We start from the raw sequence: 23,736 nt of genomic DNA on the forward strand, positions 1-23,736 counted from the left end.
CCATAAAAGACATAAAAGGGAAAAAAAACATGTAAGTTTTATTAAGAAATATTCAATTTGTCACTGTTATTTATATGACCAAAAAGTAGTGCAAATGTATGTGTATGTAAATCAATTAAATCCATATAACAGTATAACAGTTTCCACTCTGTAACTCTTAATCTACTAAGATTATATTTAAATACTTAATTTTATAATTAAATCCATGTAGTTTTCATTTTGGGAGGGCGAAACATATAATGCAGTGTAATGATTATGGAGAAAAAACTGATTAAAGTTCCACAACTGCCTTTTGTATCATATTAGATTATTAACATTTTAACACTTTGATATTTTATTTATTCATTTTCTATGTTGCATCAACTAACCTAAGTTGCTTCAGTCCACCAAATGTTTATTAGGGCCATAGGGCATACTAAGAATGTAAAAATTATTCTTATGTTTATTTAGATAAAAATCATCAGAAATTTCAATGTGAAAGACACTTGTACCATAATCTGAATGGGGAAATTTAATTAAAATTATAAAAGGCCTGTTACTTGCTAAAAAAGTATGAACCAACAATAAGAGGGCATAAGGCATTGAAAATTGTGTGAAATAAGTTTTATCATATTAAAGTGATATGATGCAAAACACTTATTGTGACTCAGATTCATTTGATCACACAATTCTAACATAAGTCTTAGTTTATGTTGTAATACATCGACAAACAATGACTCATCTGAATAAATGTATTCGCAAAAATATTCAATGATTTCACAATCAACACACAAGATGTTATGCTTGTATCATGAATATAGCCAAGGGTTAGAGATTGTTGCTTGCATGGCATCAAATTTCTAGTTGATTTCATTAAACAGATGGCTACATCTTGCAAATATTAAGAGCATTTAACTATTATTTACATATAAGAACAAAGGAAATCTACTAGTGCATTTTCATACCACTGTGAATTTATAAACTGCTCGAAATGCATCACTCAGCCATTTTCCACATTTCTACTAGGGAAGAGAAAGCATTTGGGCGCGGCTACCCCGCCCCTCTCACCACTCACCCAATGAAATACTCAGAAACTTCCAAACTCCGCCCCTAATTAAGCGAGTAACCGTGCACGCAACGATGTTTCACTGTTCAGCCAATAAAAGAGTTGGCAAAATTTGCATATACTTCCCCTAACTAAGCGTCTAAACAGTTGCGCCTATATTCTGCATTTTAGGTCCGTGTTTAACCAGGCGAACACTTGGTGAAGTTTTGAAAATATATTTTCTCAGACATTTAAGTCGGAAAGACTCCGTTTTTGAATAAGTCCTCTTACATAACGTTGTGAAATTATTCTTAACAATGGATGATCGGATGGATATAAGCTCCACGACACCATCGCATGGTTTTCAGCGTGAAGAAGAAGAATTTTACCGAGCAGACAAACACAAGAACTCGTTGACGGATGAAGGAGCCGATTTCTTGGAAAGAGAGGCAGATGCTAATGTTCTAGAGGACGATGATATATTAGATCTGGCCGGAGGAGCGAAAGATGCGCTGGAGAGGCACAGGTCCACACTGCCACGTACCGAAGAACCTCCTCTGTTGGACTTTACAGATCCAGAACCATCATCCACCTCGAAACCAGAACCAGAAGCTGTCAAACCAGCACCGATCACTGCGTCTGGAGACGCAACAACAAAACCGACGAAATCAGAGGAAAAAGATGAGAAAATAGTTACGCCATTCAAATCGAAGTCTTGTTGTTCATGTAAGTAACGTTACATTATGTTTTTGTGATTTATAAATTGGATTTGAATCGATGATCTGTAAGTATTATCACTAACTAAATAACGTTAAGTATAATACACTTTTTTTCTTTCTTTTAATCCACCCAACATGTTACACCACATGACGTCAGATCCGTTTGAATTATTAATGTTACATGACCATGTTACTTTTTACCTAGCTTTTCAATTGCAGTAATACAGTTTGAGTTTTCGGATTTATATTTAACGTTGTCTCCGATTAATATTTGTTGGGCTTCTCAAATTTCTTAATCGATGCAGCATCAGTTAAAAAAAAGTAACTTTACAGTCTTGAAATTTCCATATAGTACTGACTCATCTAATGTGATCATAATGTTTGTCAACTTCGTTACTGCTTCGTTTGAACAGCATTTTGTAATGATGATCATTGGGGAATTATAAAAAAAACTTCAACGTCTTCTTGGTGGCTTTCCTTTACTGCCATCTGGTGGAGTATGTGTTACTGACACGAAAAATACAGAAACCAACTAAATTGTGCTAGCTGTCAAACTGTTTTTATTAGATTTTTTTTATTTATGCGTCTGCTTGTATAAATCTGTTGTTAATTCAGCTCCACATGCTTAATGGTCACCTCCCTGTTGTGAGTAAAGGCTGGACAAAGGTCAGTTTAGATAAGTGACAGTTTACTCCACGTGTCTCTGACCGTTAGGAAAATGCAATGACCCATAGTCACAATGGATTTCATAAATCATTCATTAGACATTCACACTTCACTGAAAGCCAGTCATAATCATTTCAGAGTATATATGAACACTAACCTGTTTTTCTAATTTTTCGTAATGTCATATTAACCAAAACTTGGCACCCATCGGCTTCACAAGTGAATGGAAGGTCATGATGAAGGTTGCATTTTTCATTTATTCAAATAAAAGGCACTTATAAAAATATGTATGTTAAATAAGCGTTATTGACATTTAAAATTAGCTTTAGTTTTTTTTTCACTTTTAAGACAAATTAATTACACAATTAAGCATAATTCCTTTTTATTTAATAATAAGAATATTGCTGCTTATTGGTTCTGTAAAGAAAACCTAAAAAATTGACACCGATTGTGCGCGATAGCTCATAGGAACACTGAGGACAGGCCAAATGGCATCCACGTCAAGTTATTTTTGATAATGCATTTTGAAGAATTAACTGTGACGGCCCCCGGATTGTAGAGCGACACAGCTGATGTTGTGCTGAAACCTCATGTTACTAGAACACGGCGTTCAACACCTTTGAATGTGGTCAGCTGACCTCAGCAGTGCTGGCCTTTGCAGAACCTGATCAGTCTGCTCTGCTAGGAGAGCCCTTGCGTCTCTCTCTACCCTTCAGTCCTGTCCTGCCCCAGCCAGAGACTCGTGCCTCCTTCCTCACCCCCGAACCTCCTCTTCTGAACACCTTTGATTGGAATGTATGACGATGGACGCCAATTCAGATAACACACCTTCTGTGACAACCTCAGGGATGGAGATAAAGCACTGGAAAGAACAGGGTACATGCTTGTTTTGCCCTTAAAAGCCAACAATGGACTAAGTACAACGACCATTTTTTCTGCTTTCTTTGTCCATAACTGATATTGGGTAAAGCTGTGAGTAAGATTTGCTCAGTTTTGAGGTCTTGCTTGCAAAGGTGCTTGTGGGAGAGAATGTTCTAGTTGTGCTGAGTAAATGGTCAGGGGTGTCTTGATTACAAAGCATATTGCAACAGCAAGCATTTATCCCTCTGCCAGAGAATTCTCTTGGCCAACTGCCTGTTTGCGGCACAGAATGTTGTACTGACTGCGTATTCGGAATTCAGTGCAGTTTTGAAAGAAGTTAAAGAATATATATGATTCAGTGTGTCATATATAGCGAGGGGGTGTAGATGCTCCAGACTTTTACATGGTGTGGAAATGAATGTGTCTTTATCTTAGCTGAAGGGAACGACAATACGAATGCAGATGAACAAACAAGCAAATATGACACACAAGCATATTCAAGAAAAAGCCTACATGTTTTAGTTCTGTGAAACGAAGCAAAACCAATGTTACTCCCCTATCGAGAAGAAACAAAGCGACCTCGGCGTCCGATCACAGGGCTTCCTGCTCCTTGAGTTCTCTCCAGCACTGGAAAGCTGATCCGCTGTTTACACGGGTCCTACTTCTTGCCTTACCGTGAGCTGCCTTTTGTTCCGCAGACGTTTTCCTCTTGTTTTTTATCCACCATCTCTATCTTTCTGTTGTCGTTTGGCTCTGCTAATGTCCGCCCTGTGCACTAAGCGCTCTCTCGTCCCCATCATGAGTAGACACGCCCCTTACTGCTGATTGGCTACAAGTTTGTTTGGTACTCGTCCCGACTCCTGTTTTCTGAAGCGTTTTTGGAAAAATACATTCAATACTATTCATCACTGAATCCTGGCAGGGAAAAAAAAAATCAATTTCTACAAAAATATTAAGCAGCACAACTTTTTTTTTTTTTCAGCGACAATGAGAAATATTTTTTGAGCACAAATCAGCATATTATAATGATTTCTAAAATACCTTTTATTAAAATTTTGCATTGCCAACACAGGAATAAAAAGGGCTCCCACGGGTCCTTGAAATCCTTGAAAGTTTGTGAATCCGAAATTTTTTTTCAAGGCCCTGGAAAGTTTTTGAAAATAAGCATACATTGTATCAAGAATCAGGTCCTTGAAAGTGCTTGAATTCATTTTCTGCAAGAAGTTTTCTGGAAAAAAATCCATGTTATTCCCTCTGGTCCACTAATGTGTTATTTCGCCAACAATTCGTGGCCTCTGCATAGAAGCTTGCTGGATTTACATTAGTTACGTTAAGTGTTTAGCGCGTGAGGTACTTTGTGTTCTATGTTGCCATGATTCTAGAGTGACCATATTTCCTCTTTTTCCTGGACATGCCCTTATTTTGGACCTAAAAAATTATTCTGGAAATACACTGAATAGAATATCAGACCCTGAATCAGCCAAAATGTTGGGAATTCGACTTTTACTTTCTACAGTCGCCAGTGTGTTTTTGTATTAGAGCATTTTCTTAATCCCACTCCAACTGAATTTCGGACCATTATTGCCCGTTCCCGTGATTTTTGTGTCCAATCCACTGATCTAAACATTATAATATTGCATAATTTCCGTGCATCAGGGGGCGCTATCAATACGCAGAGTATTTAAATCTCTTCTGAATTTGCCATCTCTCTCTCTCAACACCCCATGAATCAGTCAGATCTGACTCCTGCAGCTTGTGTTGAATGCAGGGTTGCCAAGTCTCATTTTCTTCTATGGCTACTTTTAAACTGTTAATGGGTTGATTTCCCCCGTGGCTTAAAGGTTTGAAATGTTGCTTAATTACATTTGACTAAAATGCTTGAATTGAACCATTTTGCTTTCTGCCCATGATAAAACTGTGCTAGATGTTAAGTTGTGTGAAGTAAGGCCAGTGGTAGGAAGCTTTTCAGCTGTGTTTATGATCAATATGCATAACAGTGACTGTAAAATGTGTATTTTAGGTATGGAAATGACAGATTTTTAGTTTTGATATTTGGGATATGGTTATTGCACTACTTTGGGCACTACTTTTACCACCAACCAACCAACCACACCCCAGCCCCCCGGCCCGCCCACACCCACGGTCCTCTTTTTGGAAACATAAAATATGGTCACCCTACATGAAGTTAATCATGTGTGCACAAAACTAATTGGATGGTACCTCTGAATTTTGAATTGCTTTGCTTATAAAGATCATGTAAACCCATGAGGCAAGAAAAACGTCTGGTTACATGAGCCTAAACTAAATAAATGGAGAGACTTTTTTTTTTTTTTTTTTTTTTACAAAAGTATAAAAAAATCTGGCCAACCGATGACTGTCTAGCAATCTGTGCTGGACATAAAATAAATAAATACATTTTAAGTAAAAAAAAAAAAAAAAAAAAAAAAAAAGATCAGCTGGCCAAACGTGTTTGTTGTGGTTGTTTTCCTGATGGATGCCCGTTCACCAATATTTTTGTGGACCTTTATTTTGTATCTGTGCTTATCTGAATGTGCCGGATTACTTGGGGACTTTTGTTTTGTAATCATCCGATTTGACCGGAACTGTAATTTTTCATTGGTGCTGCCTGCTTCTCCTGTATTCTTGGCCCTGTCTGTCTGATCGCAGATGAGCGAGATGGATTCCAAACAAGGTTAGTTGGTGAATTAGACTGTTAAACGCTCTGTTATCGCATCCCTCCTCAAAGTATCACACCTGATTTATGCGCATTTACATTCCAATTAGTGTTTACACGCGTTGTCGATGATTTAGGATGAAATCATGATGATAAAATTAATTTTTTATTGCGGGGGGTCTTGTGGAGGCCTCAGGATAGAACGTGTTTTCAGGCGTGCGTCATAACAGTACACATTAATATGAATATTTATGAGCAGATCTATATTAAGCATTAAGTGTTGGTTTGTGAAAATGTGATTCGTCAATACTTTGTGAACTGTTCAGTTTCGATAAGATTATGCAACGGTCTGTTGGCAAGAGTACAAGATGAAGGGCAGCATGTTCTGCTGAACGAGCCCAAGTGTTTCTGAGTTACTGATTAAATTCATCGGATTTTTGGATGGATGAGATGCAGTGAGAAAAGATACCGCGTGCTTGTTTGCCATGAACTCTGATCAGACATATTGGCACATTTTGTAGATGAGGTTTAATTATTGAATGGTATTTGACTGACTCTGTCCTGTTTTTATCCTTCCTCAGCATGAACACACTAGATTTGCTGTAAGGTCTGAATTCATCTTGCTGGTGTCCTTATTTAGTGTGTGCATGAGTTATTTTCTGTTTCTGGAAGTTCTGGAGTTTTGATGTTCTGTGTGGTCACAAATAATTTGAATATTGAGATGATCTGTTCCATATGCTCATCTGGGAAGCCACCCGCAGACTTCCACACATGTATCCTTTTTCCAGTTCTGCAGCTTCTTAAAGGCTGAGCATGTTTTTACTTGCACATCACTTCGTGATTAAAATCTGTATTCTGTCTAAGCCTCTACGAAGAAAAAGTGTAATGCTCAGCAGCTATTAAAGCGTTCCTGTGCAAACAACATTTCAAAATAAAAAAGCACAGGCATTCACAGAGCATTATTTTGGACATTCTGAGTCCATGATTAATATTTTGAGATTATCAGAACTGGTTAAAAACGGCCTAATTGGACAATTTACTGAAGTACCAAAAAAAAAAAAAACTTTTCTGCTTGCAATGAATATTATAATGGAAAAAGAATTGTTAAAATACTGTGCAGAATTACTATGAAATAATAATTTTATGAATTAAATACTTTACAAGAATTTAATACTAGTGTTTAAATTCAGCAATGTTGTATATTCAGTAGTTTTTGACAGGTTTTATATAGAGGGTATATAAATTGTGTGTGTGTGTATATATATATATATATATATATATATATATATATATATATATATATATATATATATATTAGGGGTGTAACGATACACCAATGGCACGGTTCGGTTCGGTTTACGATTTTGGAGCCACGGTTCGGTTCGGTTCGGTTTGCTGTGGTGGCAGGGTTCATGTTCTTTAGCATTGCTGGTAAAAGGACAATAGATTCACTTAACTTAATTATAGCAACAAAATAACTTGTCTTTTTCTTTATTAACTTTGGCTTCACATTTTTAGTGCAGTCAGCATACCTGAGTAAACAAAATTTAAATAAATACTTCCAATGTAGACTAGTCAGAATAAAACATTTATCTCTGTAGTGCAGTCAGTTTATCCGAGTAAACTAAAATTAAATATATTATAAATAAAATGTATATCTTTCACCATTGATATGGAGACATTTGATATGACAAACATTACAAGGTGCAGGAGTGCCTGGCTCCACTGGAACTAACTTTCCAAACAGTTCAGAGATTGGTGCCTGTTTTGCTGGAGGATCATCACTGCTGGATGCCACATCTAACTGCTCCTCTGAGACCAATTTTCACGTCAAAGTTCAGACGCGGGCCAGGCCTACCGCCTGTTTTATACTTCTCCTTACTTTTATATTTTAGACATCCATTAATAAGTGATAAAACAAAATTGCCGCGCTGGTGGAAACAACGCGAGACCGCGCTACTGCGACTGTGAAGAGCGACTCGACGGAGTTTAGTGTCCCGCAGCAGCAGCGCAGCTGAACAGTTCTGCGTTCAAATACACGCAATAGGCTCAAGCTTGCCGCAAAGCACCGGCAAAAGTAATTACCATAAATGTGACTGGTAAATATTAGGGAGATATTTGAATTATTTACTAATAAACTAGTGTTTTCTAAGTCTGTGTTGCAAGGATGAAGTTGCCTTTCTCGCGATTTCCTCATTAGATGCGCCGAGATCTTCACAGATTATGATTACAATGAGTTTTTGTTTTAGATTCGTTTTATTTCGTTAAGTAGTCATTTACAGCTTTCTATAGATATATTTATTATGTCTGTGAGGCATGTTACGTTTTCACTGAGTGTCGGCTCATTTTTGTATGAGTTATGAATAAAATCCGTCATTCTAAACAGCGGAAAACGGCTGCATATCTAGTGCCATGAAAACACCTATTACCTATGTAATTGTTTGAGCACGGTCCGAGTTAGCTTGTAGCTTCATTCTGAAGGCTGTGGGAAAAGTTTCCTGTTTTTGAGGCTTCTTACGTGTGTCGCTAATATTAATGTTGGGGTGATGTCTCCGATGCGCTTGCATATTAGACGTGTTTCCTGTCGTATAAGTAAGTTTTGAGAGACAGTTACGACAGATTGTGTGTGCTTTGTCTACGACACAAATTCCATTCCTGTACTCCACTGGAAAACCAAAATGTTCCCACACAAAAAACTTAAATGTGTCTGTGGGATCTGCAATCTCAGGCGGAGCAGCCATCCTGCGTATGCAGTAGTAACCGAGTGTGACGCTCACTCCCAAGTCACGTGACATGACATGCACTTGGAAAACAGTAACTTTGGAATATAATATTTAGAACAGCGTTTAAAAAGCTCGTATTAGTTGTTACCAATGCAATTTAATCAAATGTATGGAAATAAAATTGAATAAATTAATAGATTAGTTAGTAAGAGATAAGTGACATTAACATCAACAATGGGCAGCAGGAGGCGTGAAAGTACCGCGGTACACCACGAGAGTTCCGCGATTCGTATCGTGGGTGGTGTATCGCGATCTTTCGGTTCGATTTGTGATATCGTTACACCCCTAATATATATATATATATTTTTATGAAACGACTGAATTTAAACATTTAAGACATTATTTAAATATAGAAGTGTTGAATTTAACTTTTTTTTTTTTGTGTGTGTGTGCTGTAAATTTTTGTTTACAATATTGATGAATTGAAACACTTAAAGCAATATGTAAAAAAAAAAAAAAAAAAAAGTTGTAGTAATTTTATGCATCAATGTAATTCAATTCTCATTCATCCACACTTTGAAAAAGAAAGGATGTTTATGTACTGGTACATGCAAAAAGTGTTCATTCCTTTTTTTCATTAGGGCAGAAGGCTGCATCATCTGACTGTTTGGGGCTGACGTAACTTTGTTTCTGTCGCAGTGGTGGACCTGCTGTATTGGCGAGATCTGCAGAGGACGGGGGTGGTGTTTGGAGCCAGTCTGCTTCTGCTGCTGTCCCTCAGCGTGTGCAGTATCATCAGCGTGATCTCTTACGTGGCCCTTGCCCTGCTGTCTGTCACCATCTCCTTCAGGATATACAAAGGCATTTTACAGGCTGTTCAGAAGTCAGAGGATGGACACCCCTTCAAGTAAGGACGCATATTGTAGTGGCACCAGTCTCATGTATTTCCACACCATGTTTTGTTCACTTTGTGTTCCCAGAGTGTAAAACGTTTAGGATAATCCTGCTTTGATCAGTTTGTGTTCCAGTTTCTGTAAGGAGGCAGATCTGTGGAGCTTAGCTTCTGGGCTTACATGAGGTGCTTGGTTTTGATTCCCTGCCAAAATTTTAAGCCTGGCTTATGAAATGGAAAAAAATCCAGCCCCTTAAAGAATCTTAGAGTTGTTTTGGAAGTAAAGTGGTTGCAGTATCTCTTGTATCTCTCAGAAAGCCTGTTTCAGGCTCTGTTCCAAACCTAGTGAGCTGGTTTGCTGTCTACTGCATAGTCAGCTACCTTCAAAGGCAACATCTTAATTGAAAGGAAACCTCTTTAGTACATCTGAAATGCTCTGCATTGGCAGCAACTTTCTTGCTCTACACAAAAGAGGCTTCTTAAGCAAAGCGCACAGGAGTCCTGACTCACAGTTCGATGTTAGCTTATTTATTTTGAAAAAGCATATGGCTAATTGTTTTGATATGGCCAAAACATAGACAGTTTGTCTGTTTTTTTTTGTTTAATGTGTAGTAGTACAAATCTAATTGTAACAGCTTTTCTCTAAGAAAAGAGAGAATTCTTTACAATGATGTTCACTCCAGGAAAATAGCGGTAAATAAAAAGATCTAAGTGATTTTGTACTCACTCCACTGTCACGGCGCACTGCGTCACCAGTCAGAATGGACGATAAAGCAGAGCAGTTAGAAAAGTGTTTGTAATTTTTTTTTATTTTACTTAATTTACTTCAGGAGATAGAACTTTGAAACTGCGCGTGGGAAAGAAAATGCACGAGATGAGAACACAACAATCTGTTAAGTCTAAACACAAACATTTTGACTATTTATTAGATACATAATTTTAAATGTAGTGTATTTGAAAATAAAATTAATTACATTATATAATATACAACCCCATTTTTGCCTTTCTTTGAAGTTCCAAGGTGTTCCAAATGACCGATTATTGTCAGTGAAGTCCACTTCAGCGGATATCTTAGGGAGCAGTGAGCAGTAAACACTGCATATGGACCCTGTCAATCAGAACGCACCCAATGATTCAGTAGCCCTTAGAGAGCCATTTACTGAATTCTTGAATCAGCATTTGAACAAATCAACTAGAACGAAAAATACATTTACTGTCATCAACTGGTAGTTTTAGATTCTACATCAGCATATCATTTTGTTAATTAAAAATGAATAAAAAAACTGACCCTCATGTTGTTTCAAAACTGAATGACTCTTTCTTTTGCACAACTTAAAAGGTATTATTAATAGCCTGCTGGTGGTTTTCATGAACAAAAAAATGCATTGTTTCTCAAATTATTTTCTTTTATGTTCCATACTTTATTGCTAGCCCATTGTAACCTAAACATTCAACATGATAATAGCTTTGAAGGTTCTTTTGGGGGTATTTTTACAACCAAATTAATTTGCAATTAATTAATCCCAGCACCCTGAAATTAATTGGATTAAAAAATTTTATCGACTGAGAGACTTTACAAATAAAGTGTCTTGTGTAATTACAGGGCTTGTATTGTTTGTTGGATAATCAAGCCAAGAAGAGTTTAACTACAATTTAGTTTTTTTGTTATTATGCAAATGTCATTTAAAAAATGTCAAATACAAATTTGTAATACTGATCTGTGATCAGGTAAAAGCCACATAGAGACTAGTTCATCGGAGATTGCTTTCTAGCAGTCAATCATTGAAATTTTGCAAAGAAACGTTGTTACTGTAACCTTTTTACGTTTTACTAAATCATGCGATTTTTGGCAGTTTAATACATGCTTGATTGCTGGTTTAAAACAAAGTTTTACGAAACAGTTTTTCAGAAGCGCCATCACTAGTTGCTAAGTCGGGAGGTTGGTGGAACAGGGCTGCAGTCTCATGCTAAACCCTCTTTCTCTTCCCACAGGATGTATCTGGATAAAGATATCGGGATCTCTTCGGAGTTGGTTCAGAAGTACAGTGACACGGCTCTGGCGCACATCAACTGTGTGATTAAGGAGCTGCGACGACTCTTTCTGGTGGAGGATCTGGTGGACTCGCTCAAGGTTTGTTCTTCCAGGAGACCAGAGGAAATGAAAACCTGAACCTGCTGTTTTCAGCTTAGCCTCTTTTATTTGATTTGGAGCTCCATAACTGCTCTCAGGGTGAAGATTGGAAAATAAATCTTGTTGTCTTGGTGTTTTTCATGAGGCTGGTGAACAATAATGCCTCTGTTAGCTGTACAGTTCATGCTAAATTTGATAAAAAGAGTTTTCTGAAGAAGTGGGCTAGAAATTGTCCTCTTGTGTACAAAACACAGAGCTCAATACAGATGTATATGAAAACAGTTCTGCTTATGACATGTTGGATTGACAGATATCCATTAATATTGCAGTCCGGCCAATGTTGTGATATTTTAAAATGAATGAGCTAGCTTAAATTAAATGGACTGTTCAAAATCTGACATCCTCTTAATTACTTAATGCACACTTCTATTTTCTTGAGTAATTGAGTTACAATTAAGTTTTTAGAGAAATATATTCTCTTATTCCACAAGGATGCATAAAAGTGATCCGTGACAGTTAAAGGGTCACTCCACCCCAAAATGCAATAATTTGTCATTAATCGCTTACCCCCATGTCGTTCCAAACCCTTAAAAGCTTTGTTCGCCTTCAGAACACAATTTAAGATATTGTGGATGAAAACAGTGAGGCCTGTTACTGTCCCATAGACTGCCAAGTAAATAACACTTATGTTACAAAAGAGTCCAGTTTTAAATAACCGCTGTTCTTTTTTTTTTACTTTCTATTAATCAAAGAATCCAAAAAAATATCTCAGTTTCTGCAAAATATTAAGTATAACAGTTGTTGCTAAAAGTAAGAAATGTTTCTTCAGAAAGAATGGATTCTGAAGTATCATGTGACACTGAATACTTCCGAAAAATCCGCTATTAATTCTATTTTTAAATTCTATTTTAAAATATATGAATATAGAAAATAGTTATTTTAAATGTAAATATTATGTTTAGTATTACTGCTTTTAATTCCATTTTTCATTAAATAAATGCAACCTTTATAAGCAATAAGAGACTTTTAACAACTTTACCATCTCCAAACATTAGCAAATGTTACTTCATATTATCAACTGTGTTCTCTCCCATAGTGTATAATGAGTTTTATCCTAAAAACATTAAGAAATGCGGTTTCCAACTTGTTCTTAGTTAGAGCCCGACCGATATGGATTTTTGGGGGCCGATGCCGATGCCGATATTAACTTGAAAAGAGCCGATTTATAAGCCGATATTTTGATTTTGAAAATAAACTGGATATTAGACCCATTTGCTATAAGCTGCACTTACATAACATTCAATGGCAAAATATCTGCCTGTTCTATGTATGTGGGCTGTATAAACCATTTTCCAGAAGGGATTTATGTAAAAAAAAGCCTTAGATTACGGTCTCAATCACTAAACAATTGCACATCAAAAGTATATATTTTTTAACGATCAAAAAACAGTCTGATTTTAAACATTTAACACTTTTACTTTCTTCCAGTTGAAGCTGATTTTAACAGTCTGTGTGTGTACTGTAAATAAATTATAATACTAAAGTTAAAGTTAAAGTATTTGCAGAAGTAGTCCCACACTTTTGCTGCTACATCATTCACCCTTTTCAGCCATCTGTAGGGCAGAAAGAGAGACATAGAAAGAATAAGCATGTGTATTAATAATATCACCATGTATCATTAGTCATGTCATCATTAGAATTATAATAATAATAAACACGGATCTCCTACATAGGCAAAAATGAGAAATATATATATATTTTTTTATTTGTCAAGCAATAGGTATTAACCTCCTTATATTTAACAATATTATTTCAACATTTTCCTGTTATGTCTGTAAAGCTGCTTTGAAACAATATGTAAGAAAAAAAAAAGAAAAGAAAAAAGCGCTTGTTCAGCTCACATTTATTTACATGTCCCCTCTGATTTAATCATTTCTGACGCACCTACTGTAGTTACTGTAACTACACTATATTTGCTCTCACAGACACATTCACAACGGACCCGTATATCTTCTCCTCTTCTCTTTGTGCAGTCTGAATCAAAATGGTTAACGTTAGTGCCATGAACACACCGCTGTCAATTTTGAGAAGAACCACCTTCAAACAAGTTAATAGCAAGCATTTAATGGGCCTGCTAAAAAGGAAGCTATATTAGCGTTAGAGTAACGTAACCAGCCTGAATTCACCAAATTGTTCCCTGGGCCTGAGGGTAGCCTCTTCTTCCTTGCTTCTCTCTTAATTCTCATCAGCAGGACTAGCGCTATCGCTCGCTTCTTACAACGGGACAGATACATGTTTGCTGCTGACCGAAAAGAGGAACAACAGACTATGAAAGAGCTCCCGCTAAAAGTTTTTAAAACTCCGCCTACGCCATAGCGCAGAGCAGGGCAAATCGCGTTGTATCTGAAAGGCAACGCTAAACCCAGCGGCCAAGCGCTGTGCATACCGCGTCCTGTGTGAAAGGCCCATTACGCGGTCATTATGTGGGAAACACACCGCAATAGAATAAGCACTAAACGCTAACTTTATAGTTCGACCTCTTATTAACGTTCGCGCTCTTCCACTGATAAACATGGTATTAGCTTTGTGGCTAATCTAACATAGCAATGCATTAACGGCTGTAAGTGATGTTACAGAATATTTAGAAGTGATAATGATAGGACCGTTAACTAGAACTACCACACCGTTTTTATATACAGTGTATGAACTAAATCTACAATCATTTCACATGACGAAGGACAGACTCACCTGGGTGGCTTGGCTGATCGCTTTCTTCTTTGTGGATTTCTGGCGCTGTTGCAACTCTGGAGCTGCAGACCGCCCTCTGGTGGGCAAACTATGCAACACGCATAACATGAGTGAAGAATATGAGACTGTTTCTCATGTTTCATCGGCCGTTATAAACGCCGATGCCGATTTAAATGCAATTAGCTCATATCGGCCGATAATATCGGCCGGCCGATATATCGGTCGGGCTCTATTCTTAGTTGAGTTGGTGGTCAGGTTTGGGGTGTTTGGTCACGTGATGCAGAAGCGGGTCATGAACGGTTCCACAAAGAAGCCTTTGTTGATCAGGCCGAGAGGATTTGGACTGAGCTCTGATGGGATAGAAATGGTGCCATAGAGACCTCTCTAGCTCTCTCGCCACAGCCAGCAACTCTTTTTATTGGAGGTGGCGGGGTTAAAGTATCAGCTGTGATATAGCTTTGAGGAATTCCAGTCATGTGATGCTCTGTTTTTAATGCCGTCACATGACAAGGTTCTCTGCAAGGCTGAATGAATAGCTGGACTACACTTTCCACCCCACTGTGCATTGTTGCTCAAATGCCCACGCTGCCATGCTGAGGGCATTCCAGTTCTGATGATTTGGTCAAAAGCAAGACATTTAAATGTTGATAATAATAATAATAAAAGAAAATGAATAAATGTACATTAAAAAAAATAAAATAACATTGAAAATATTACTTCTGAAAATTCACTCTGGCCCTGTAAGCCTGAAATTGTTGACAGTAGCAGAACTAGAGGTCACAAGTCATCTGGTTTACTAAAATACATGTTTGGATCCAGGGATAAGTGCTTCTTAATTATGCATCAGTGCATCTGACATTTTAAGGAGTCGCTGTGTTCGAAGCACAGTTTGTGGTGTAATGGAAAAGAGCCACTAACATCAATGTTAAATCAGCATTTCTTGGCGCAGCATTGACCCGCGTCTCAAACGCAGCGGATGCAAGCATCCGTGTAAGGAGATTTAGTGCCCTGTGAAGGGGGCGGTGGTTGTGGGCTGTGGATAGAGTTACAGTCATACCCCGCTGCCCTTTCAGCGCTCTGGAGGTCTTCCGCAGCTGGACGGATAGATTCGTCCCAGCATTCAGTCTCTCTGTGGTCAGACGGCTATATTGAGTGACGTGTCCAGTTACGAGTGACCCTTTACATGCCGCTGGGTTTTAAACCGTCTCTGCCATTTGTTGGGTCAGCTTGCAAAAAAGTTTTCGGCCTTCTATTTTTGAGTTCAAGTGAAACGTTTTTGAGTGTACAATTACAATTTTTGAAAATGTTATTAATACACTTTCAAAATGCTAATGATACATTTATATCAATTATAATTAAACTTTCATTACAATCTTGGCCATCTTTCTGGCTCTTGAGAGTTAAGGAAATTGTCCAACCAAAACACAAAAATTGCAGTTTAATAGCCTTTTTTTTTTTTTTTTTTTTTTTTTTTTTAAAAGGCGGTCACAAATTTGAACGGCATTCTGAGTCGTAGCTGGGCACCGCGGACAGACGCCGAATGGCGCGACTGGTGTGTGTACACTCATAGAGAATAATGTGTTCGAATTTTAAAGACTTTGTGCGGCGCGAAGCAGCTGATTTGGTCAAATATTTCTTGTCAGTGTTGAGAAATATTAGGATTAAGGGTGCAGCTATATTTCTTTATTTACTTTATTTTTGTAACAGTCTATATTGTCAGTTTTTATCAATTTAATGCATCTATGAATAACTTTTTTGTTAATACTGCTACACCTTGCATAAGTTGTGAAAAGCATTTGTCACAGTGTTTCCTCTGGCCGGTTGTACTGTGGTTCTATGTTGACATGGTTTCCTCTCTTCTTCCAGTTTGCAGTTTTCATGTGGATCCTGACTTATGTTGGTGCCTTGTTCAATGGTCTGACTCTTCTTATTATGGGTAAGTCCATTTGGAACTCTAGTACTCTTAGTTTAAATCGATACATAATTGTTAGTAGTTAATTGGCACTTGTCAGAATTATAAGAATATGCCATAATTTTCAAAATTTGTTTTTTCTTTAGGTCTCATAGGTACTTTCAGTTGGCCAGTGATCTATGAAAAGCATCAGGTATGTTTGGCATGTGTATGCATTAAAAACTTCTGGTTTAGGCAGCTGTTATGGTTGATTTAAGTATATATCAGAGTCTTCAGTTTCAGTTAACACTAGAATAAATCTATAATGTATACCTGAATGCCATAATTATTCTATTTCACTCCTAATGCAGGCACAAATTGACCATTACTATGGACTGGTGAACAAGCAAATCAAAGATGTTATGGGAAAGTAAGTCCCTTTACATTGCAAAATATGACGCGTTTTCTTCAGTAAACCAGATGCAAAAATTTTATTTTGCATATTTGGATTAACAGTAGTCAAAATAGGGTTATTTTATAATCCCTGATATGCTGTTTGTTTTTATTTTAGTTTTCCATTTTACTTTTAGAAGTGTCAGTAATTTTGGGTGGTTGTCACTTATTTATTTTTTGTCTGTGTGAAATAGTTTATAAATTTTAAAGTTGAAGAAAAAAATGAGATCTATCTAAATGGTTTCTATTAATATTTAATATAAAGTTAAATTAAATGAAAATAAAACAATTCCTTGGCAAATTGTGTGTGTGTGTGTATATATATATATATATATATATATATATATATATATATATATATATATATATATATATATATATATATATATATATATATATATATATATATATATATATATATATATATATATTAGGGTGTAACGGTTCACAAAATTCAGGGTTCGATACGATTCATTGCTGTCACGGTTCGGTACGTTTTAGATACAGCAAAAAAGAAATTGGCAGATAAATTTCCTTTATTTAAAAAAAAAAATGTATTTATTAAAACTAACAAAGTATGTTTCTTTTTTTTTTTTTTTTTTTTTTTTTTTTTTTTTTTTTACATTGAACAATGATGGAGCTATTCTTTACCCATCTTCTATGGTGTTTTCTTGGCAGCATACTGTATAAAACAAAAACCAAAAAAAAATGAAAATGTTATATTGTTGTAGTATGAACAAATACAAAGATGTAACTTTTTATATGGAACTTTATAACTCTTTATATTGAGTGTTTTTACTCAATTGGTTCTCTATAGGGCTTATGTTTTTTGGAACAAAAACAGGAATTACGGTCTGGCTGAAATGGGCGCGTGAAGGAATATTTTAACGGGACTCAATTACGCATTTTCTTAAAACCTGCGTTTTCACTACAGAGTAAGGCGCTCGCTCACTCAGTACGCGCTGAAGGCTCGTTGCAAAATGGCTAAAGGGTCTTTCACACAGGACGCGGTATGCGCGGCGCTGGACCCTGGGCTCAGTGTTGCCCTTCAGATAGAACGCGATTTGCGCTGCACTATGCCAAGAGCAAAGTAGGTGGAGTTTTCAAAACTGCCCGTGCATTTGTTCTATTTATAACAGTTCTTATATCTAATAACGTGCAGGCCTGTTAATTGTATCTAGGGGTGCTCCGATCACGATCGGCCGATCGTTATGCGAATCTCGTCAGTAAAGCCGGTTTTCTAGTCAGCGATTAATTCCATCAGGTGCGTGATTTCACATTGAGCAGCTGTTACTACACAGAGCCGTTGTTAATAGAGAAGATGCGCAAATCACGTTAATTTTTAGCGTTTATTGGCGCTTCTTCTCAGTTAACAACGGCTCTGTGTAGTAACAGCTGCTCTATGTGAAATCACGCACCTGATGGAATTAACCGCTGATTAGAGAACCGGCTTTACTGACGAGATGCGCATTAACGATCGGCCGATCGTGATCGGAGCACCCCTAATTGTATCGTACTGCTCAGGAAATTCCGACACAGTACAGTACTAGTCCATTTTGATTTCCGTGCTTGTTTGGATGCCCCGATCGATAGGTAAAGTGCACCCAAACACCAGACCTGCTGGTTATTGGAGGATCTTCTATTTCTGGTCTGTTAAATGCATTGGCCATTTTGCAACGAGCCTTCAGCGCGTACTGAGTGAGCGAGCGCCTGACTGAGTAGCCATAAACATCTAAGCTGGTGTTTTTTTTCTTCTTCGGGAGTGTCAGGGGCGTTGCCTGTTACGTCGTTTGGGTTATTGGGCTACCTTGTTGAATGCATATCATCATATTTCACTTTTTTTTTTTTTTTTTTTTTTTTATATAATTAATTAGTCCAACGATTAATTACGAACCGAAAGCCTCGTACCGAACGGTTCAATACGAATTCGCATATCGTTACACCCCTTATATATATATATATATATATATATATATATATATATATATATATATATATATATATATGTATATATATATATATATATATATATATGTATATATATGTATATGTATGTGTGTGTGTGTGTATTATGTGATTTTATTTCACTTGATGTTTGTCAAGTAGCAACTTTTATATAGATGGATGGATAGATAGATAGATGGATAGTGTCACGGGAGGAGCACAAGACAGACACAGTGGGCGTGGCGTCAGGCCTCGGAGAGGCTTTTATTAACAGAAATCATAAAACACAGGGAATAAAAGTGGCCAAAAGGGGAAAGTGTCCAAAATAACAGGGAATCTGGTGTCCTCGTTGTGCTGCGGGGTTTGTGTGGGTCGGGCAGTGTTCACCGAGGAAGGGTCCAGGCAAGGGGCGGAGTCCGGCGGCCGCACGCGATCCCCTCCTAGGTCCGGGGCGCGAGGGGCGGCGGCTTCTCCTAGCGGCCGCGTCTCTCTCATTGGCCGCGGCGCTGGTAGGGGATGGACGGCCCGGCATCCTGGCCCGTCGGCCGTGTAAACGGGTGCGGTTCTCCTCCGGATCGCGGGTCCGGCAGCTCACGTCTTGGTGGCGCGGGAGTCCCTCAACGCACCCTTCCTGGACCCACGAGGACACCAGTGTGCATGCACGGGGAAGAGACCGGTCTCCTGAGGAGAGGCGCGTTGGGCTTTTAAACAGCGGCGGTAATGAGGCTCCACTTCCTTCAGGTGTGCCCCATCACACGCCGCCAGCCCTGACTCGTCCAGCGCCCCTCCTCTCACACACCCACTCCAGTCGGGAGCCTGGTGAAGGGCGGCGATTTAGGACGGGGTGCCGGTGACAATCAGGGAGGAGGCAGCTGACTCGTCACATTCCCCCTCCCAAGCGACATCCCCGTCATCAGGGCGCCGCCCACACGGGAGTGCTACCATCCTCAACCAGGCTCCAAACGGTCGGAGTGGGCGGGGCTTCCTCTCCGGGCGGTCCTCCCTCTCGCAGCGCACCAGAACAGGGACAGAGAAACCGGGTTTTAGTGACAGCCTCAACCAACCACAGGGTAAAATGACAATGGAAAAGTCACTTACCCCTTGTGTGGCTGGGAGGCTGTCCCCAGTTTTCCTCCGTCCCAGTCTGGGTTCTCACGAACGTTTGCAAGCGAGAGGGAGTGACGTCACCAGCCGTTTCCCAACTGCGCTGTCTAGGCTCCGCCTGCCCGCATTCTCCACCAGTGTCACGGGAGGAGCACAAGACAGACACAGTGGGCGTGGCGTCAGGCCTCGGAGAGGCTTTTATTAACAGAAATCATAAAACACAGGGAATAAAAGTGGCCAAAAGGGGAAAGTGTCCAAAATAACAGGGAATCTGGTGTCCTCGTTGTGCTGCGGGGTTTGTGTGGGTCGGGCAGTGTTCACCGAGGAAGGGTCCAGGCAAGGGGCGGAGTCCGGCGGCCGCACGCGATCCCCTCCTAGGTCCGGGGCGCGAGGGGCGGCGGCTTCTCCTAGCGGCCGCGTCTCTCTCATTGGCCGCGGCGCTGGTAGGGGATGGACGGCCCGGCATCCTGGCCCGTCGGCCGTGTAAACGGGTGCGGTTCTCCTCCGGATCGCGGGTCCGGCAGCTCACGTCTTGGTGGCGCGGGAGTCCCTCAACGCACCCTTCCTGGACCCACGAGGACACCAGTGTGCATGCACGGGGAAGAGACCGGTCTCCTGAGGAGAGGCGCGTTGGGCTTTTAAACAGCGGCGGTAATGAGGCTCCACTTCCTTCAGGTGTGCCCCATCACACGCCGCCAGCCCTGACTCGTCCAGCGCCCCTCCTCTCACACACCCACTCCAGTCGGGAGCCTGGTGAAGGGCGGCGATTTAGGACGGGGTGCCGGTGACAATCAGGGAGGAGGCAGCTGACTCGTCACAATAGATAGATACATATTATAGATACATAAACAGTACTGTGTATATATACAGTAGCGTTTTAAGTTTTTGACCGTAGTATGAATTTACTACATAAATTACTTAACTAAACTACTACTAAAATGATATATTGATGGTTTTCCTGTTCCTTATGAAATATTCTTTTGTTTGTGTCATTCCAGGATCCAGGCCAAGATTCCCGGAGCAAAGCCTAAGACTGAGTGAAGAAAGTTAGCTAGTGTGTTATTTCCGTGCACGAGAAGTGATTGTGGAACAAGCGAAGATGGACAGAATCGTGTTTGGTTTGGACAAAGGCCTTCGACGATGCAATGTAAACTTTACCCCCCCCCCCCCCCCCCCCCACAGTGTTTGAATTGCTAGCCTAACTGAGAATGAAATCTTTTTAAACCTCTTATCAGTTTCTCTCACAAGCAGAGTCATCAGTCTTTCACAGTAGATCTAGTTCTCCATGTTTGAAGTAAACGCAGCTATGTAACACCATTACAGAATGTAGTCTGAGGAACTGATAACTGAAAAGCAGGAATCAATGAGGTTTTTTCATTTACTATTCGGTCATTTTGATTAATTTCAGTATGATAAAGGGAGTGAATTGTTTTGGGTACGAAGTTCCTTCACAGCAAGTCTTTTGTTTTTAGACGTTTTTTTTTTCTTTTCGTTTGTACTTGGCATGCTAGGACACAGTGGTGTTGTGATGTAACTGTGTGAAAGTGGATGCAATTCAGTTGTGTTAGAGGTGAAGAGGCTTCTAGTCTTCTGTAGCAGAGTTTAAGAGCAGTTTTATTTCACACTTGTCTTCAAAGGGATCTGTTACGGCATGTTGCACCCATCTATTCATTGTTTTTAGCTGTTTAGTTAAACACTTAAAAGCTAGAATGTATGCTTTGTTGGCCGATCACCTTCGTGTCATGTCAAAATCAACAACATGTTTGCAGAATTTGCCGTCTCCATCGTAGATCGAATACCTGAAACGGCACACGCTCTAAAAACTCGCAAACTTCAAGCACTGTTTCTTCATGCAGGTCATTTGTAAATGATAATTCAGTTTTGATGAAAATATGCTGAAGACTGTCTGTGAAATGCATTGTGAAAATAAGCCAATAAAGTACCAATAAAGCTTGTAGACAAACTATTTAGAGTTTGTGCCTAATTTGAAGCTTTGTTTGAGTTGTTTGTCACATGTACTTTGGCGCCATCCAGTGGTGATGTGTGGAAGTGTAGGATTTTATATGATTTTGAGCATCAGTTTTATTCCTGGCATTAACAAGAAATTTGATCTATTTCAAATCTCAGATATACTGTAAAAGACATTCACCTTGTATAGTCCCTATGGTATGAGATATTTACATGACAAAGTAAGCAGGTTTTTCTGTGAACAGAAATCAGCATTGTTCTACCCTTACAACAGTCAGGCTCTTTAAATGAAAATCACAATTTCCTCTCACTTATTTCCTCATTCTCAACACATTATCTTTGGATAAAGGTAATTTCAGAAACTGAAGAAAAGAAAGAAAAGTGATGGTATATTCTGATTCTATTTATACACACACACATTTGACATTTGGCCATGTCTAAATACTTTTGAAAAAAAAAAAAAACATTAAAAGTTATGTAATATGTAAATATAAAAGAAAAAAAAACTCGTATTTTTTAGTTGAATTAAAACTATTATTTTCTCTCTTTCTCCACACAAACATCTATAAAAAATATACATATGCATATATATATATATATATATATATATATATATATATATATATATATATATATATATGTGTGTGTGTGTATACAGGGGCGCTGCACAAGATCCCAGTCCTAATGGACTGTGTGTGTGTGTATGAATGTGTTTGTGTATAATGAGGTTTTTGTTATTATTCAAAGTATGACATGTTACATCACTAAAAAATTAGATTTTATGTAATACTTAAAATAGAATGAGTTTCACCTATTTCAACATGTTCATGAAAAAAGATATAAAAGAAATAACCCCTGCAACAAGCAGTTTAAGCACTGATAAACCGCATAGGCCTATTTTCAGAAGTTCCCATTTTCTATCTCAAAAAGTGCTGTTCTTTTACCTCACTGGACTCAGTAACTCAGTCTTTCACTGAGTTTTTTTTTTTTTTCCAATCACTCTGTGTGTGCTAGAGAGAGAGTGATAAAGTATTGTCCGTGTTGTGCAGCCATTCATTTGAATGAAGATTAGGTCATCCTGTTGTGCTGGAAAGATCATTAGGGACAGGTGCGTGTGCAGCCAAACAGATTACCAGACTGCCTTTCTGAAATGAACTTTCTATTGATTGCTGTCCTTTTTTAGGGAGCAGGAGAGGAGAGGTAAGCCTTGTTTTTCTCTCGTCTCGGCTGAGCACAGATGCTTCCGTGCTGGGAAGATAATTTGCTGCACGGAGGGCCGCTTTCCTCTCATTGGCACGCGCCTCAAACCTGCTCTTCATTCCATTCGCATTACGACTGCTATTTACTCAGGGATAAATTAGAAAGTTACATCAAATGAAAAATACCAGGAGGCTTAAAGAGTACATTCATATGGCACTTATAAAAATGGGACATAATCTTGTATTCTCTTGTGTTTTTCCTGAGTTTTTTTTTTCCCCTGAGGCAAGAAATCAGAAATAAACCAAAAAGAGAGACTAAAATAGGATGCAAGCAATGTGCTGTCAAAGTTGATTTTGATAGAGAATTGTCAAAATGATGCTGAATAATATTTCCATAGTGCTTTTCCAAATGTGACCTTATGAACCTTGTATGTGCCCCTGTCAGAGCCGGTTAGCATCTCTCCAAATATGATAAAATGAATACAGACAGCAGCCGACCGACTTTGCACCCCCCACCCCCCCAATGCAAACACACTCTCGCAGTGTATGACAGCAAAACTATGACATTACTGAAGATTTCTAAAGTCACACCACTAACCCATAATTCTTGTAATAACAGTGTCTGCATATGCGTCCAAAAGGAACTTGAAGCAATAAATTAAATGAATTTGTGTCACAGGCTTCAGAAACCATACACATTTTAACACTAGTTTTGGTCCTGGCTCACACTTTCAAAAAG

At 38.7% G+C, this 23,736-nt stretch overlaps 1 protein-coding gene across 3 annotated transcripts; it reads left to right on the top strand.

The window, feature by feature from the left end:
• The first annotated feature begins 1,165 nt into the window (after positions 1-1,165).
• Positions 1,166-21,796, top strand: rtn4a (reticulon 4a). 3 transcript variants are annotated; one of them, XM_052558693.1, is made up of 7 exons: positions 1,166-1,750; positions 9,367-9,574; positions 11,552-11,690; positions 16,305-16,374; positions 16,497-16,543; positions 16,701-16,759; positions 20,829-21,796. In XM_052558693.1, exons 1-7 carry the CDS (start codon positions 1,342-1,344, stop codon positions 20,869-20,871), a joined length of 975 nt encoding a protein of 324 aa, XP_052414653.1. In that variant the 5' UTR covers positions 1,166-1,341; the 3' UTR covers positions 20,872-21,796. The 3 variants fall into 3 exon arrangements, with proteins under 3 accessions (XP_052414653.1, XP_052414654.1, XP_052414655.1); XM_052558694.1 differs by lacking the exon at positions 1,166-1,750 and adding an exon at positions 3,115-3,285; XM_052558695.1 differs by lacking the exon at positions 1,166-1,750 and adding an exon at positions 5,800-5,962.
• Positions 21,797-23,736: the final 1,940 nt, after the last annotated feature.

Source organism: Carassius gibelio, chromosome B6 (assembly GCF_023724105.1).
Source record: "Carassius gibelio isolate Cgi1373 ecotype wild population from Czech Republic chromosome B6, carGib1.2-hapl.c, whole genome shotgun sequence".
NCBI lineage: Eukaryota > Metazoa > Chordata > Actinopteri > Cypriniformes > Cyprinidae > Carassius > Carassius gibelio.

Excerpts from the sequence above, each read along its gene's own strand:
- rtn4a (XM_052558693.1), top strand. The coding sequence starts at position 1,342 with ATGGATGATCGGATGGATATAAGCTCCACGACACCATCGCATGGTTTT. Across the intron at positions 9,575-11,551 it reads GAGGATGGACACCCCTTCAA|GATGTATCTGGATAAAGATA; the intron begins GTAAGGACGCAT and ends CTCTTCCCACAG. Across the intron at positions 11,691-16,304 it reads ATCTGGTGGACTCGCTCAAG|TTTGCAGTTTTCATGTGGAT; the intron begins GTTTGTTCTTCC and ends CTCTTCTTCCAG.